General features: G+C 36.8%; 1 protein-coding gene across 3 annotated transcripts in view; it reads right to left on the bottom strand.

The window, feature by feature from the left end:
* HMGCLL1 (3-hydroxymethyl-3-methylglutaryl-CoA lyase like 1) overlaps positions 1–18,320 on the bottom strand; it is a 165,182-nt gene that overhangs the window by 90,851 nt on the left and 56,011 nt on the right. For all 3 annotated transcript variants that reach the window (XM_036317831.1, XM_036317829.1, XM_036317830.1), the window contains exon 4: positions 1,094–1,189. In XM_036317831.1, coding sequence (XP_036173724.1) covers positions 1,094–1,189 — 96 coding nt within the window. The remainder of the gene's footprint in view (positions 1–1,093; positions 1,190–18,320) is intronic.

Below are 18,320 nucleotides of genomic sequence, written 5' to 3'. Positions count from 1 at the left end.
AAATTTATTGAACGCTTACTATGTGCCAGTATTGTTGTTAGTACTTTGCATATCCTATTTCAAATCAACAATCTTGTTTACTGTGTATTATTATGCCGTTTTACAGTTGAGAAAACTGGAGACAGAGAAGCTAAATCACTAGCCCGAGGTCACAAAGCTCTCAACACTCTGGAGCCTTGTTTTGAGCACAGGCTTGCCTCATGCCCAAGCCAACATTTGTTTCACTCCTTTACTGACTTTCAAAAGCTATTATGGGATGTCCTTTCAGTATCTTTTCAAGGTAAATACATTCCCTGCTTTTTTTAGGCCCAAAAGACAGCAATATTTATAATTTCTTAAAATGCCTCTTTTTTCTTTACAATGTGACAAATCATTATATCGAATCAAACTAAAGTGGTTTTAACAAGACACACTAATACCCACCAGCTCAACTTTATGCAATGGAGTCCGAAATACAAAAGTGAAAAATATCCATTAACATCAGAAACAGCTGCTGCGAAACTTTTACACCAAAGCTATGGAAGCGTAACACCTTAAACCTTTCCTTAAAATTGCACTAATTCTTTTATGTGTAATTACTAAAGCTTTTGCATATAAATCCCTAAATTGCAGAGGACTAGAAGGAAACAAGCCAGAGAGGAACAGGAAGGCTGTGAGAGGCGGTTCCAATGACAGCGACTGGCTTTAGCCAGAGGAGAGAACAGCAGTAGCAGAAAGCTGACCCCAAAAGTGGACAAGAGTAATCATTCACTACAATATTAGCAACTACAATACTGTACTGAGAAATGGTTAGGTTATATTCCGGTCCTTATTTAAAAGGAATGCACAAAATATCCAAAAAATTCATTAAAATGGGTAATTGTATTTTTGTGTTTTGATTCCTTTGAATGGTTAACTTGGAAGAACCATTTATACAGAGCACTCTAATCCCTAATTGTTCCAGGAGGTTACTAATCTCCAGGTATTCATGTGAATATATTAGCATAGTATTTATAAAGGATAACAAGTGAGGTACATTTGACGCCATTTTAACTTTGTAAAGACCTTTAAAATAATAAGACACTGATTTTTGAAAAATTAGTAGCATACTTACAGCACGGTGAAAACCCTGAAGATTAGGAGTAAGGACAGGATATCTAACTCCTGGATATTGTTGAATGCCTTTCATCACTTCAGTGTGATCAGCCATCTTAAAAACATAATAGTTATATGTAAATATATCACTCAATATTCTATGAAGCATGCTTTTAGTTTTTCAGGAAGATTATAATTGCATGCAATTAATTAATGTATATTCTATAAATCAATGTTTGAAATAACAAAACTATACCAATATCACTAAAAATATGTTGTTTTCAATTCCATAAATATAGAATACCTAGATCTGGGTTTAACTTAATTCGTAAAGTTATTACAGTCCTAGCTGGTTTGGCTCAGTGTATAGAGCATCAAACCTCAAATTGAAGGGTCTTGGGTTCAATTCTGGTCAAGGGCTCTAACCTCGGTTGGGCTGAGTGCAGGAAGCAACTAATCTGTGTGTCTATCTCATATTGATGCTTCTCTCTCTCTCTCTGTCTTTTCCCCTCTCTTCCTCTCTCTAAAACATACAATGGAAAAATATCCTTGGGTGAGAATTAACAAAAACAAAAAAACAAAAAAAGTTATTACAAATGATCATGAATCCTCAATTCTACTATTTTTATTTACTGATCTTTATTCTCTTTCTTTCATTTCACAGACCAAGCCTCAAATACCCCTGAGATTGGGGAGAGTTTGAAAGACACTATGTTATGCATTTACCTTCCACATGAAAATTTTATATCCAAATAATTTTCAGTGTATGAAATTTTATAATGCTTAGTACAGTGAAAATTACACATCTCTGTTAGGATAATTTAACAAGGTTGAGAAACCAGTATATTGCATATATGTTTTATTTAGTAATATTCATATCGCTTTATGCTGTACTGTCATCAGATTACTGTGTGTTTTCATAATGCAACAAAAAAACACAATGGAGTATACAACAGGAAAATTTAACTTATCCTGCAAGACTTCATTTTTCTATATTTTCTATGACTCATAAAAATAATCAACCTTGAATTAAAATATAAGATTTACTAGTTTCCACAAACTGTATAATTTAGCCGCCTAGAACAATAATTGATGATCCAATCCCATAACCATCATATAGATAAATTACCACTGACATAATCCTGAGCTTCACACATTTTTGGATAATAAATTATGGCATGAACAATAAACATGAGGAACAATATGTAAACAATGAAAATTATATGAAATGAGCATGGATAAAGCTGTGAAAACATATATACCAATCCAAAATTTGTATCTTCAATATAGGAATGGATGAGGGAAGGCTTGTGTTTTCTCTACAATACTGGTTTGTTGTAATGAACATGTATTGTTTTTTCATTTAAAAGTGAAATAAAAGTAAAACAATCAAAGTATAATTTTTTTCTTAATAACTACACTTTTAAAAATATGAAATTGTTATAATATTACTCTTATTCTTCAATTGGTCTTATTGACTCTCAATTAAATGCCAGTAGAATTAAATTTAATACTTTCAATGAATATAGTTTGGAACAATTACATAAAAATTTAAAATTAAATATTTAGAGGCAAAAAGAGTACCTCTCTTTGACTACCATCATGCCTTATTGACATGTAAGCTTTCATGCTTCATTCTTTTCATATGCATTTATTTATCTGAAATGTGATTCTTGCACACTTATTTCTTAGGGGTTACATGTACATAGGGATAATATCCCCCCCACCTCACAGCTGCATCATTTACGACTATCCACTGTAGTCATCTCCATTGCATAAAAGCTAAGTCTCTCATTTCATTCTAAGTTGATTTAACTTTAATCCAGATGTTTATTGAGCACCTAATAGGTATAAAGTCCTATGGTAGGCCCTGTGGGAAATATAAATACAGAAAAGTAAGGTCCTTGCACTGAATAATGCACAATATAGTGGGGGAGATAAAACAGATGCACATGGAAAGATAACAATCCAAAAGAATATACTGGTTATAAATGAGAGCACAGAGTGTAAGAGGTCAGAATGGAGAAAGGCTGGTAGGTCCCTGTGATCTCTGACCATGGACTATTAAAATTTCCCAAAATATTGCCACAACCATATTTCCAGTCTCACATGATCTTCCATAACCTCACCAATCCCCATCAAAGGGGGGGGGTGGACTCTATTTACCTTCAACTTGAATCTGGGGTGCAGGGGTTGGGATTTCTCCAACAATAGAGTACAGCAGAAATAATACTATGTGACTTCTGGGGCACGGTTTTAGAAAAGGATACATCTACCATGTGGGTTTCTCATTGAGGGAGGCCATTGTGGGGAAATGAGCTGATATGCTGTGGGAAAAGCTAAGCTTCTGCAGAGAGGCCACATGAAGAGGCCCACATAGAGGGCAGTCAGCATCAGCATGACCCCCTAAATTTGTGATCCAAGGGAGATTTAGACGACTTTATCCTCCAGCATGTGAGTACCAGATGAGGCCCCACACAGTGTGAACCAGAGACAACCTGCCCTTCTATACTACTCTGCTCTGATTTCAATCCTCAGATTTTGTTAGTTTAACAAATGTTTATTTATACCACTAAGCTCTCAGGAAATTCATTACACAGCCAAAAAGGCTGAAACAATAAAAAAAAAAATCAACAGGGCTGGAAAAGAGGAGGGCAGGTGCAGAGATAAGAACCTGATGTTTGGCTAGAGAAGAGCCAGCCACTGTGATGTCTCTGAGTTAAGTTCCCATTGCCCTAAAAGCCCCAGATGCTGTGAAAGGAATAGAAAGCCACACGGAGTGGGTGTTTAATTAACAGGAGACGCCTGGGACAAATGCAGTATTTTAGGAAGAGTAATCTGGGAGAGATGCAAAGGGCAGCTAGAGAGTAGAGAGGCAATTTTGATAAGTTCTGTTGTAGAGAAATGGCACAGGGAAAAGATCCCCCCCCCCAAAAAAAAAAAAACCACAAAAAAAACGGGTGGGACACAGTGGCTACTAGTATAAGGCCATGGCTTTCCTTTAAAAATGTTGCCCTTGGTATTATATAACCTTCTTTTCAAAATATCTTATGTTTTCTTCGCATATTTCAACACAATTCTCGATTGCATCTTCATGAATTTAGCCTTTGTGCTAGAGTGTCACTCATTCTCTTTTTCTTCCTCCCTCACTCCCTCTCTTGCAAGCACAAGTTTTCTCTCAGACATGTACATGTAAACATGCACACACAAATTATAATAAAAATTTTAGAGCTTTTGTTTCTAATTTTAAGGAGAAAGAAAAGCAAATTCACAACTAGTTTTAGGATATTGCAATGAAATCTAACTCTCTTACCAGAGAATAATGTTAATCGGTACTATGAACACTTATGTCTAACTAAACATAGTATGCTTAAATATTAGAGATATTTATATTAACATGATAACAAATAGGCATAAAGAGTGCTTCTCTAACCAATACACAGATTAGGGTAAAGTATGTGCATCAGAAAAGAGCACAAAGGGCACAAAATTTAATCCTTAAGAAATGTAGGTTTTATTATCCTGTAAGTGATTATTTCATTTTACATGTTATTTAACAAAAACGTTGAACCAAAATGAAGAAATTTATCTAATGGAATAATGACTCAAGATGTTTCATCAGTAGAACCAGAAAATAGACAGAAACAAAGTAACTAAATTATTAGGTCATGAAAACTAAGCTTTGATAATCATTAAAGATACCTTAATGAAATTATGATAAATATATTAATTAGAATCCACCAAATCAGTATTTTATTTCCTTTTTAAAAGTAGTCACAATATAATGAGGTATTTTAAAAAAATAACAGTATTGCCCTGACTGGTTTGGCTCAGTGGATAGAGCGTTGGCCTGCAGACCAAAGGGTCCTGGGTTCGATTCCGGTCAAGGGCATGTGCCTTGGTTGCAGGCACATCCCCAGTGGGGGGTGTGCAGGAGGCAGCTGATCGATATTTCTCGCTCATCAACGTTTCTAACTCTCTATCCCTCTCCCTTCCTCTCTGTAAACAATCAATAAAATATATTTTAAAAAAATAACAGTATTCTGTCTAAATTTGGTCAATAAAGACAATTATGGAAAGAGCTTTAGGAAATGCTGATAAGATATAATTGTATTATAATAAATAAAATAGAGCAGGTTTCAATGAGAGGTATAAAGTCCCAGCCTTATTTATTTATTCATCATTTATTTAATTCTTAGGTGTACAAATATACTTTAAGTTTGATGTTCTTTTGATGTCTAACGTTTATTATTCAAACAATAAGAAAACTGTTTTTTAAACAAATCTTTATTGTTGAAATTATTACATGCCCCCCTTTTTCCTCCATTGACTCCTTCTATCCCTATTTCTTTCCAATATTATAACTTTTCTACATCTGGTTTTATTAAAATATTTTAAACATTTTTTGTAATTTTTCATTTAAAATCATAGATATCCCCACAATTTGGTTGGTAACATGCCTTGCCATTATCTTGCCTCAGTCTGGAAATGGCAATATGTATATGTCTATATAGCCAACAAAACAGGCTATACCATGGTTAATCAATTCAAAGGCATTCATATTTTGATATGCATTCAAATAATCACAATATTTGTGCAACATTCCAAGAGTCTTTTAAAAATATGCAAAGTGTCACAAGGATTAGAATGTAACAGGTGTATAGTTAAGAGATTTTATTATATCTGCTACTCATTCTATCATAGTGTGATTAAATTTGGACACTCTACACATTATACATATGTAGATCTCTTCTAATACTTTGTTTTTATCTGAATGCTATAACTCTCCTAAATATTTAGGATTTCAATGTGTTCTCCAGGCAACAGCACTGGCTAAAATATAGTTTGAGTATTAAATGTTGTCATCTCACATAAATTCCCTAAAATTATAGAATTTTATGATAATGCATGAGTACGTCGTCATTAAAAAATGACAACAGATTGCCCATAAGTTTAGGAGAGGAAAATATTGGAAGTTTCAACTACATTTTGTAATAGACTATAAAATTTACCATTGGGGCATACAAAAGTTAATTTCAAAATATCATGGGACCTTAAAATATCATGATTTTTATAATTCATTTTAATATTTGAATACTGACTCATTTCAACATTTTATACAGTTACTGCATATCTAACATCATGGCATAGAAAAATAAAACCGATGCAGCCAATACACAGGCTAGTGGGGGAAGATATATGTGTGTGTGTTTGTGTGTGCATCAAATACAAAACAGTACAGGTACCATGTGATCTGCAGTTCCATGGAGCACAGATAAAGAAACATTTTTCTTTGCAACCTAAATGAGAACAATGACAACCATTTCAACTAAATCTTGTCTACGCCATATATAAATAACTCAGGGGCCTGTTTTTCTTTGAAGCAAAATATTCATAGAGTTTCATAAAGCAGAACTATTCATAGAGCTTAAAATTATTCAAAAATATTCATAGAGCAAAACTATTCATATATACATACATTTTTCTATGATAAATTTAACTTTCTAATGTACTGTAAAAGGACAGCATTTAATAAGATTAAACTTAAAAAGATGCTTAAAGTTTCTGCAGATAATTATAGTGAGTTTTTACATAATTAATTTAATTTTTAAAGTAATATAATTATTTCATTTTAAAGTCCATTGAAATGAAAAGTAAAAATACTTATTACCCTTTATTTCTCTTAAAAGAACACACACAATTGTTTGAGGAAACAGAATATACACTGATCAAATTCTGTTCAGTTCCAACAGAATATATGTTGCCTGAGATACTCAATAAAGGGAAATGAATATTTATGATATAGTTTAGGTGAAAGTGCAGAGGAAACTGAGAATTTCTAATCCAGTTTTTAGAAAAATTCACTTCTATTCATTTAAAAAACAATCACTGGTTAACATGTTTTTCCGTTTCCCAGAACAAATGCAATTATAAAAATACATCACTGTTTAGGTTGCTAAGTTCCAGAGCTACATTTATTACAAATTTTATATGAAAGTCCCTTATACACATTTATCATTCATAAAACTGCTACACTGATTATTTTAACTTGAGATTAGTAACTAACAAGATTCCAAAGTATGTGAGAGGAATTGTTTTCCATCACTGTAGAAAATACTCAATGCATCTTTGTGGCTCTGTTGAAGTTGAGGTGACTGGACTGTGTGACGGGGAAGCATTAAGAGTGTGAGTTAGTACTGTGTTTTTAAATGGGAAAAATGTTTCGAGTAGCATCTAAAATTTATTCAAGTGTTTCTCGAGTAGGAGGGGAAAAAAGTTAAGATACTGAATCTTTACAGTGATTCCTGTAAAGTGCTATCTGTGAAATTATCTAACTGGACTCCTCTCTTACAACTGGACTTGTAACATGTATATTGGACTCTACTTTTTATCCCCTTTTCTCTGACCTAGTCTAGTCAATACGACCAAGTCAAGCTTCATAGATGGGTGAACACTACCCACTATCCTTCACTCTATTCTCCTGCGAAAGAGTTGAAATTGTTTCCCTCCCCTGCCCTCTAACAAGACCGGCATCAGAGTGCTTATGGTATATTGAGGAGAAGGGGGAAACTATGAACTGCTAGGAAAAGCAGGATGAGATAGTCAGAAAAATCTAAATTACCTAAATAGTAACGAGTTTGGGGAGATACAAAATGGGGTTCAAGACATATGCTTTGGTGGTGAGATGCTTTTACTGCTCTGGAGCAGTGAAAAAGTGTGAGAAGTAAGACAAAAAGCAATTAAACAGAGTTACTTTATAGAATGGGTCTCCTGTAACTGTCTTCAAGTAACACACACAAAGACTGGAATACCATTTAAATCATTTAGGTTGCTGTATTTCCTTATGTTTGAATCCACACACAGACTTATCCACTCAGGGCGGGAAGCTCACAATTGCAGCACTCTTAAAAAAACGTTGGTATAAATATTCTCATATACTTAAAATATATAACAAAATAGAGTACTCAATGTATCTCCTATTAAAACTGTCTCAAGTTAAGCCAACAATCCATATTCATCCTGACCTACAATATCTGGAACGAGAAGTGTGTAAATATTTGAGGAGAAACAGGTTTCAAAATGTACAGAGCCAGAAGCTAAGCTTATTCTTGATAGATCCACAATGTTTCTGAGTACAGTTGCCTCTTTAATAACGTGGGTTTGAACTGTGTGCATCCACTTATATGAGGATTTTTAAAAATAAATACTGTGAGTGTATTTTCTTTTCCTTATGATTTTCTTAGTTACATTTTTCTCTACTTAATCATAAGAATACATGGTGCATAATACATGTAACATACCAGATATGTATTAATTTACTATCTATGCTATCTATAAGGCTTCCTGCTCAACAGTAGGTTATTAATTGTCAAGTTTTGGGGGGAGTCAACAGTTATACATGAGTTTTCCACTGCCTGGGTGTTTGGCACCCTAACCCTTGCCTAATTCAAGAATCAACTGTATATTTATTTTCATGAATTCTCTGCCTAATAAACCATTTCAATTTTTTTCCAGGAAATAGACTTAAACTTATAGACTTATAACCCTCATTTTCCCCTGCTCACGAATACAGTTTGCTGAATCATTTAAAACAAAGGTCCTCAAACTTTTTAAACAGGGGGCCAGTTCACTGTCCCTCAGACCATTGGAGGGCCGGACTATAGTTTAAAAAAAAACTATGAGCAAATTCCTATGAACACTGCACATATCTTATTTTGAAGTAAAAAAACAAAACGGGAACAAATACAATATTTGTATTTGCATGTGGCCCGCGGGCCGTAGTTTGAGGACCCCTGATTTAAAATATTTTAAATGTCCTGTGTTTTTGTTTGCCCACCACCACCATCATCACCCAGGACAACATAAATATAAGCAGGAAATGTCAGTAGTATTTGTCTACACTCTCCACTGGCCAAGTGAGACATAACGGATGATAGTGCCTTCTATACGCAGGAGCATAGCAGAAGGACAGGATGTAGAACATGCAATTTCTTCAACACATGCCATCGATTGCTCTAAAAGTGTAAATAATGTGGTTTCAGATCCTATAACTCGAAACTCAATTTGAGCAGTAGCCCCTTTTAGAGGCAATCCATTTGTAAATGCAGTAATGAGAAAAAATGGGAGCAGAGCTCTTCTTGACAACCCAGGTGAAAATGCTCTACCCAACTATGAATGCCATTGTAGCCTGGGTACTATAACCTTGTCTCATTCACAGACTCTTTGCACAAACCCCATATATCTTAGCCTCAGTAGCACAGAGGAAACCTTGGTCTGCTTGAATAAGTAAGACAGTTTTAATAAATCACAGTCTTACAATAATAAACACAGGAAATCTCTGGAAAATTGAACATCCAGTTTTTTTTTTCCCCTACCCAATACCCTGTCTTGGCTGCCACTGCTAAAATGGTCTGACACCATACTCAGAAAATTTCTAAAATCCAGAAGCCTTAAAACTAATTTGGTCTGGTGTACAATTTCCTGTAGTACTTCCTTAGTCAACGTTACCATTGTGTCCTAAGGACTTTGGTCCTGCCCTCTATCGATGGAACACACAGGCTTCTCAAGAGTGACCAAAGCAAGTCGCATAGGATCCCTACTCTTCTACTGTGAATGCAGACAAGACATTAATTATAACCTAATCATGTGCACAAATCTGTGTTTTTAAATTGTAAAATCAACCCAGTCTACCCAATGGATTTGTGGGTTATAAACTAGGAGGCCAAAGTTCCAGACAGAGAAACCAAAGTCATTTTATGAAATAACATTTCCCAGTTTCCTAAGATAAACATAACAAATAAGTGTTAGTTATTCTTTGTTCAGGTCAGTGCCTTTTGTGACCACCCTCCTGGTCTTCCCGTGTCAAAACAATCATGTTCCCAACATCAATCTGGAGCAGGGGCAAGAAGTCTCCGAGCTCCCAGTATAATTTCCTTTCCATTCAACTGTGTTGTCTCTCATATATCATGCCTTTGTGTTTGATAATAACCCTGTTGACACTGTTATTTCCCATGCACGGAAGAAGTGATTGTTAAAACACTACATCTAATTGTACCCATTCTAGACTGACTATAAATGGAGTTTCCCTTCAAAATTTACACTTCCTGCTGTTAGCCATCTCTGCCCACAGTGAATAGCTGCACTGATGGGAAGGGAGGGTAAGCCGGGGTTGTTTGAGGGAGACTATCTCACTGCCAATAAACACTGGCAATAAGAAAGGGCTACAGCAAAAAAGGTCTTACTGACATGACAAGCAATGTGCTCACTACAATGGCTTGTATGCTTACACTACAATGATTTGGATAGTATATGGACCTGGAGGTGTCTGTTTTGGTAAATAGTAAAGAAGGCGGAACTAGATCTTTGCCGAAAGGCCTACGAGAGATTTGAAGGGAGAGCTTGGAAAGGTTGGCCAGAGTGGCCAGTGACAAACTGCTTTATGTATCCCTAGGTTTGATTTTATTATAACTCATTTACAGATATCCACTTCACTTAAAAAACCTTTTGTATGAGTTTTAATTTTTTCAGTGATTTGATTTCCATTATCTATTTTATCTTTACAAGTGCCTTATTATGTAGATATTATGGTTATTGTGAGCAACTATACGTTATTCAATTTTGGAGTTCAACAAAGAACTCAATGTGTTTTTTTAGTAGAGACACAGTAAAAGGAAGGGGTGGGTGGGTGAAAAAAAAAATGGGGAAAAAATTCCAAGGTATAAAGTGATAAAAAAAACTGCCAAACCATATGATGAGTAAGAATCAGGTTTCAGATTTTCTATTGTTCCACCAGAAAATGGATATGTTGTTATATCTAAACAATAGACATAATAACATCACTAAAAGCTCAGGAAACCTGCAACCTGGAGGACTTGAGGGAAATAACTATTTTGGGTTACTCAGAAATACGTTTCTTACTATGTACCATAAGCTGAATTCAATATAAAATGCATCAGCCTTGACTAAGAATAGTGTTACAATTTACTAGTGGGTCCCAAATAAGAGCAGTAAAAGGAGGTCGGGAATAGTGGTGTTATGTTCTAAAGTTATCAGCATAAAGTTGCTTCAACATGTTGATATTTTAAAAGAGCACCTAATTGTGCATTTTAAAAGGAAAATATGAATGTGAGTACACAGAAGTTGTCCAAGACATTTATAAAATAAACAGCATTTTTCTATATATTAACAATGAACAAAAATCTAAAATTCATAGATGTTACAAAATATTCTAATATTCTAAAAATTATAATTACAATCACCAATAAATTCTATAAATTGAACATTTAAGCTCCATAAATGTGGATAAAAATTTTGAAGTATAATAAAATAAAATGCTTTTTAATGTATGCTTCCTGTGTACAGGTATACTTTAAGTGAAAAAAATAAAAGAAATCTAGTCTTTTTTTATCAAATGTGGAATAAGTGAAATGTTAACATAGACATGTCTCATTCATGCCTAAGTTGTAAATATAAATCTTAACTATTATTTAAGGTTATTTTTTAAATATAATGTGGTTTTAGCATTCATATTTATCTAATTCTCTGTTTACTACATGTTATGCCTAGAGAACTTACCAATAATTTAATCAGGCAATTTCAGATCAATGTGTGTGTTTGTCTAAAATATTCAAAAAATTACTTTAAAAACTTAACTAGAAAACATAATTCTTTATAAACATATTAATAAAATATCTTTCAAAATCATAGCCTAACAATTTAAAAATATGTGGTGTCATATTTTCATTTTCAATGCTCCATGTACAAGGATCATACATTTTTTAAAACAAGTGCTACTTGAACACATACTTAAAACTGATGAGCAAACCAGTTCACAACTAATTTCTTAACACTTTACACTTTAAACCCAGATTTCACTAATGGCTATGGTTCTCCATGTGAGAGTCATCCCTGAGCACTCTAGCAGGACTTCAATTCCTTCCAGCCTCACCCAGAGGGCATACTCTGAGTATCTTACAGTGGACTGCACGTAGGAGGCTTAGTCAGGAGTCATATCAATAGAAGGAGTTTACACTAAAATAAGATTGGCAATGTTTATCAACCAACTAATCAGAGTAATGCAAAAAAGGAACATTAAAAAGTTAGATTCAAGTTTCTCTGTACTAAACTGTACCTCCCTTCAGCTTTTATGTAATTACTAGAGGTCCGGTGCACGAAATCGTACACCAGTGTGGGTCCCTCGGCCTGGCCTGCGGGATCGGGGTGAAACCAGCTCTCCAACATCCCCACGGGGTCCCGGATTGTGAGAGGGCACAGGTCAGGCCGCGGGGCCCCACCGGTGCACGATCAGGGCTGGGGAGGGGTGCGGGATATTGGCCAGCCAGGAAGGGACCACAGGAGGGCTCCAGGGCATGTCTGGCCCATCTCGCTCAGTCCAGATAGGCTGGACCCCAGCATCAAGCTAACCTACCGGTCAGAGCATCTGCACCCTGGTGGCCAGTGCACATCATAGCAACTGGTCGACCAGTTGACTTCCCCCTGGTGGTCAGTGCACGTCATAGTGACTGGTTGACCAGTCGACTATCTGCCCCCTGGTAGCAGTGCATGTCATAGCAAGCAGTTGAGTGGCCTTAGCATATCATTAGCATATTACACTTTGATTGGCTGAATGGCTGACTGGTTGACCAGACACTTTGCATATTAGGCTTTTACTACATAGGATATAATGCACAGCCCTTTCTGCTACTAATGCATACAGATAGTTCTACAAGACCAAATTTTAAGATAATTTAAATCAGACACAAAACATGAATTTTAACATGAAAATGAATTTTAACAAAAAGTGGCTTTAAAAGTTTCTTTTATGGGAAAATTCAGGAAAAACAATTGGTAAATGGTAAACAATATAATTAAATTAAAAGGGAGGTAAAGTATTTCCTTTAAAATTTTGTTATGGTTTTACTTATAAATCTAAGAACCCCAAAACCCAATTTGTTAATCAAAATTTTGATCAAATTAAGTAATTAGAAAGTAGTGCATACTGAGTCTAATAAATCTTTGATAATAATCAGGAATTTTGGTGCCATGGGGAAAAACATCCAAAACATATAGAATTACACCTTCAGTGTGAAAAATTTTAAAATCTAACCAGTAAAATTCCTGGCATTATTGCTCTTAATTACAAGTCTTTCTTTGCTTTGCTTTGCAGACTGTCATGAAACTACATCTGAGCTACGAATAACAATAACAAAAAGTATATATTCATATTTTGTATTCTTTTCTGTGAGAGATAAAGGTGTTTTAAAAATTTGTGATTATGTTTTAGGCCAGAAATTTTCAGTCAGTTATGCCCTAATGGGCACACTGGTGTGCCACAAGAATTTTTAAAACATGCAGTACCTGTTTAGTCAGGGGCACTGAGCTCTTTTCCCTTAGATTGTCAAAAAAAAAAAAAAAAAAAAAAATGACAACAGCCAACACAACAGTAGGCACCTGGTGTGATATGAACCAAAATTATACCTATTTTTTTTGTCCAATCAGCAAAGAACATAATATATTTTGGGTGTGCAGCAGAATCTTAGTAATCAGTTTATGTGTTCCCTGAGATGAAAAAGATTGACAAACACTGCCTCGGGCAATTTGCTCGCTCTAAGTGATTATAGTAACAATGATGTGCTAATGGTACAAGGAAGCAACTTAAAAATAACACATTTGGGTTTGATCACTGCTTAAAAACAAATGGTTAAACAAACACAACCCACTGATTAGAGCAGGGGTGGGCAAACTTTTTGACTCAAGGGCCACAATGGGTTCTTAAACTGGACCGGAGGGCCGGAACAAAAGCATGGATGGAGTGTTTGTGTGAACTAATATAAATTCAAAGTAAACATCATTACATAAAAGGGTACGGTCTTTTTTTTTTTTTTAGTTTTATTCATTTCAAAAGGGCCGGATCCGCCTGAGGGCCGTAGTTTGCCCACGGCTGGATTAGAGGAAGGAAGGAGTTTATCACTGTAAAGCTATAGCCAGTGACACTCACTATTATATAACCAACACTAGTATAGAATATCAATCAGATACACTGCCACATTGTAAAGAGTACCTAGTATAGTATTCAGAATGCATGTGATTGTTTTCTTTAAAAGGAGAAAAATTTGACTGCAAATTTAGAGGAATATGTTAATATAGCAACTTAAAATAATGCAGGGTGTTTTACGCTAACAAAAAGGGGCCTGGGAAATAGGGGCTAAGGGGAGGGATTGGGGCCATCTGCAATACTGTCAACAATAAAATAAAATAGCCCAGCTGATGTGACTCAGATAGTTGAGAGCCATCCCACACACCAGGAGGTTGCCTGTTCAATTCCCAGTCAGGGCACATCCCCAGGTTTCGGGCTCAGTCCTGAATAGGGGATGTGCAGGAGGCAGCCAAATGATGTTTCTCTCTCATCGATGTTTCTCTCTCCCTCCCCGTCCCTCTCTCTGAAATCAATAAAAAACATATTTAAGAAAAAGAAAATAAAAGAAACTAAAAAGCAAACAAAAATCTAATTGCTCCTTTTCATTTCTGGAGTACACTGACTTTTGCTCTGACAAAAAAAAACACACAAAAAACCTTCCTGTTCTTTATTCTTTCCAAGTAGACATTACCTAAATAATTTAACACGTGGAACTGAATGGTGTGAGCGTGCCAGGCATGCCAAATAGGCTATACCAGACTCTCTGCAAAGGTGTCGGTCAGGAAGCTAGGACTCCGCTGAGCAGGTCTAGACGTGGAGGCACAGTTTCTGGGTATAGAAATAACATTTTGCAGTGAAGGCCTTGACTCCCGCGCGGTGTGTGCTCACCGTTTTCAGAGTGGATGGCAGGGATTCAGGGTTTATCTGGAGGGTAAACTGCAAGCACGAATGTTTACCTCTTGTTTTCTGGCTTTTTTATTTTTTATTTTTGGCCTTTTTCCTGCCCCATCTTCTGGCAGGAGGTGATTCTTCCCTACTGGGACCTCTTCTCTACTTTGGGCTGCATGCTAGAAGCTGGTATTCAGGGAAAAGGTGGCTTTACTCCAGAGTAGAAAAGGTTAGGAAAGCAAATGCCTAGGACTGTTTCAACCTGCTTCGACCCCATCTCTGCCTTTGACAGAGGTGAGGGAGGAAGATCTGAAGGGGCTGTGGGTGCAGCTTTCTCACCCTCACCTCGCAACTTGTCTAGGCAACACACCTCTCCCTCCAATACCACCCTGAACCCCATTTGAGGCAAAACAACCTTATAAAGGGAGTAGGAGTGAGATAAGAATTAGCAGCCTTGCCAGTGCTGAGATCTTCCTTCCGACCTTCCTTCCTTCCTTTCTTCATTCCTTCCTTCCTTCCTTCCTTCCTTCCTTCCTTCCTTCCTTCTTCCCTCCCTCCCTCCCTCCTTCCCTCCCCTCCCCTTCCCTTCCCTTCCCTTCCCTTCCCTTCCCTTCCCTTCCCTTCCTTCCCTTCCTTCCCTTCCCTTCCTTCCCTTCTAAACTTGGGATTTTCAAAATGCAGAACTTGCTTTTCTCTTAATTTATTTATTCTTTAATTATTAGTGAGAAAAAGCATATAACTGGGTTAATTAAACGCAATTATTTTCATTTAAAAGGAGAAGATTCCAATGAACATGTTAATATAGCAACTTAAAACAATGCAGGATGTTTTGTGCTAACAAAAAGCCAGAAAAACCTAATTGCTACTATTCATTTCTGGCGGTCAAACTTTGGAATTAGACCATTTAAAAACATGTAAGTGTCATGGATTATAAAAATGGCTCCAATGATATTTCCCCTCACACATGCTCTTCTAAACTACCCTTCCCAATCAAGAGGTGCTGTCTGTCCTCCTCCCTCGGAAACTGGGTGCCTTTGTAACTGGCTCAACGAATATATTATTTAAAAGTAATGCTATAAAATTTATAAGGCTTGGTTATAAACAGCACACCACTTTTCCCTGCCTCTTACAACACTCCCCTTTGCAGTTCTCAGTCACTTTTTTGTCTAAAGCTGCCGTGCTGTGAGGAAGTACACACTCAGCCATACAGAGACCATGAGGAGAGGCTCTGAGAACACAGTGGGAAAGAGAGGTGCCCAGCAGCCCTCAGCTCCCAGACTCCTAGCCCCGCTGCTCCATCTCTGACCACCATCTCAGAGGGACGTCTAGCCAGAGATACCTAACTGAGCCATCCTGAATTCTTGATCCACAGAAACCACAAGTACAAACAAGTGTTATTAAGCCACTAAACTGTGGAGTTATTTGTTATGCAGATAATAAAAAGAACCAGCATTAATTTTACTAGTTTTCAAGAATACATGACAATTGCACCTATTCGAATACACATGCACACATGCATTTGCACAAACATACAGCTGGAATGTTCTCCACAAGCTACATGGTCAACGCAAAAAAAAAAAAAAAAAAAAAAATTAGACTTACAGACAAGTCTAAAGAGTCTATGGTTCATTCCATTTAATGCTGGGAGCAAAACGAGGTGGAACCTATTGTATGTTTATTTTCTATTTCTTAAGGAATGAATATATTTTTTCTATGTGTATATAGTTCTTATAGAACAATTATATCCTCATTTAACTTTCAATAACCATCTAAGGTCATTGACTAGAGAACTCGGTGTCTTTATTCCTTCTCTGAGACCAAATTTTGAACACACAGCAATTATTATTTGATGTGGAAGAAATTCAACATGCTCAAATAAGTTGAAAAATGAAACAAGCCTGGACAGTATGGCTCAGTGGTTGAGCATTGACCCATGTATCGAGAGGTCACCAATTCCATTCTGAGTCAGGGCATGTGCCTTAGCTGCAGGCTCAATCCCCAAGGGGGTGTGCAGGAGACAGTGGATGGATGCTTCTCTCTCATGGATGTTTCTAGTTTCTATCTTTTTATCCCTCTCCCTTCCTCTCACTCTAAACTCAATAAAAACGTATTAAAAAAAAAAATGAAACCAGGCTAGTATATTTAGAAACTATCTATATATATAAAAGCTCAGCGACTGGAACGGTGGAACGACCAGAATGACTGAACAACCGGTGGCTATGTGGCAGGCAACCAGCCTGATCCGGGCCCTGATCGGCCTGCGCCGCCCCCCACCCCCGCCAGACCCACCCCCAATCGGATCTCAACACCCTAATTGGGGGCGGGGCTGATCAGCTAACCACCCTCACCCCTCTCCCTGGCCAGCTCAGCTCAATGGGTCCCCATCAGGTAGGCGTGGCCAGACCCCACCCATGCACGAATTTGTGCACCAGGCCTCTACTTAATAAGAATATACCCTTAAACATCTTTAATATATACAAGCTTTTTACAGGAAGCAGCACTAGTGTGTGCTCCGGGCTGGCAATTCCAGAAAAAAGAAGAAGAAATGGAGATGTACTTCACCAATGACTAGTCTGGGTGATCTGAACTGGCTGGAGCCTAATGCTAACTGCCGTAATCAAACAGAAGCAACTCTATTATAGAAATAACATGTGGAAAGCATAAGGGTACCAAATATGACAGGGGTTACGTGAGGGGCAAACTTAGTGTATAGTGTACTAAACCCAGAACTGAGTGTTCCAAGTCAGTTTCCTTTGAATGGAGTTTGGGTTAAATCTTACTCCCCGTTCAGCCCACTCTCCTCCCAACCTAGCTGAGTAAAAGGAATCCTATAACCCTATAAAACGGGAACTGTGGTCTTGGTAAATTTTACTAGGATCCTCTTTGGAGAGATGGCAGAGGCCAACTCATCTGGGGTATATAATGAATGAGACTCACCCTGGAATACTTCCCAGATGATAAAATTGCCCTGCCAGCTAACTGTGCCTCATAAGCAAAATAATTTGGGGGCTCTGTGTGTCTGCATGCCCAGGGGCATTATCTCGTTCTTTCTGTTTCTCTCTCCCTCTTTCTCTCTCACACACAAAATCAACATCCCCACTAAATTACCCCCTTCCTTGCCTATTCACACACCCATCCCCCTCAAAAAGAGCAGAGCCAGGAATAAAGCCAGGAGGAAACCCAGTAACAGAAACTACAGCCTCCTGCATCTCATCAATGAAAATCTGAATCTTAAACTTCAATCCAGTAAGTGTGTTTTCATTACCAATAAAGAATTAATTGCAGCACACAGTAAAAGGAGGGTAAGGAAAAGCTTACACATTCCTTCTTGCTTACATTGTACTTGGGCCATATATTCAAGTGTTAGACTGATTTGTAAATAATTGTTACAGTCTTTTATGTCTATTTCCTTTTACTTTTACAGAGAAAGTCTTTTTCTATC

Source organism: Myotis myotis, unplaced genomic scaffold (genome assembly GCF_014108235.1).
Source record: "Myotis myotis isolate mMyoMyo1 unplaced genomic scaffold, mMyoMyo1.p scaffold_m19_p_7, whole genome shotgun sequence".
Lineage (NCBI taxonomy): Eukaryota > Metazoa > Chordata > Mammalia > Chiroptera > Vespertilionidae > Myotis > Myotis myotis.
The sequence above is the reverse complement of the archived record's forward strand: the minus strand, read 5'-3'. Positions and strand labels throughout refer to the sequence as shown.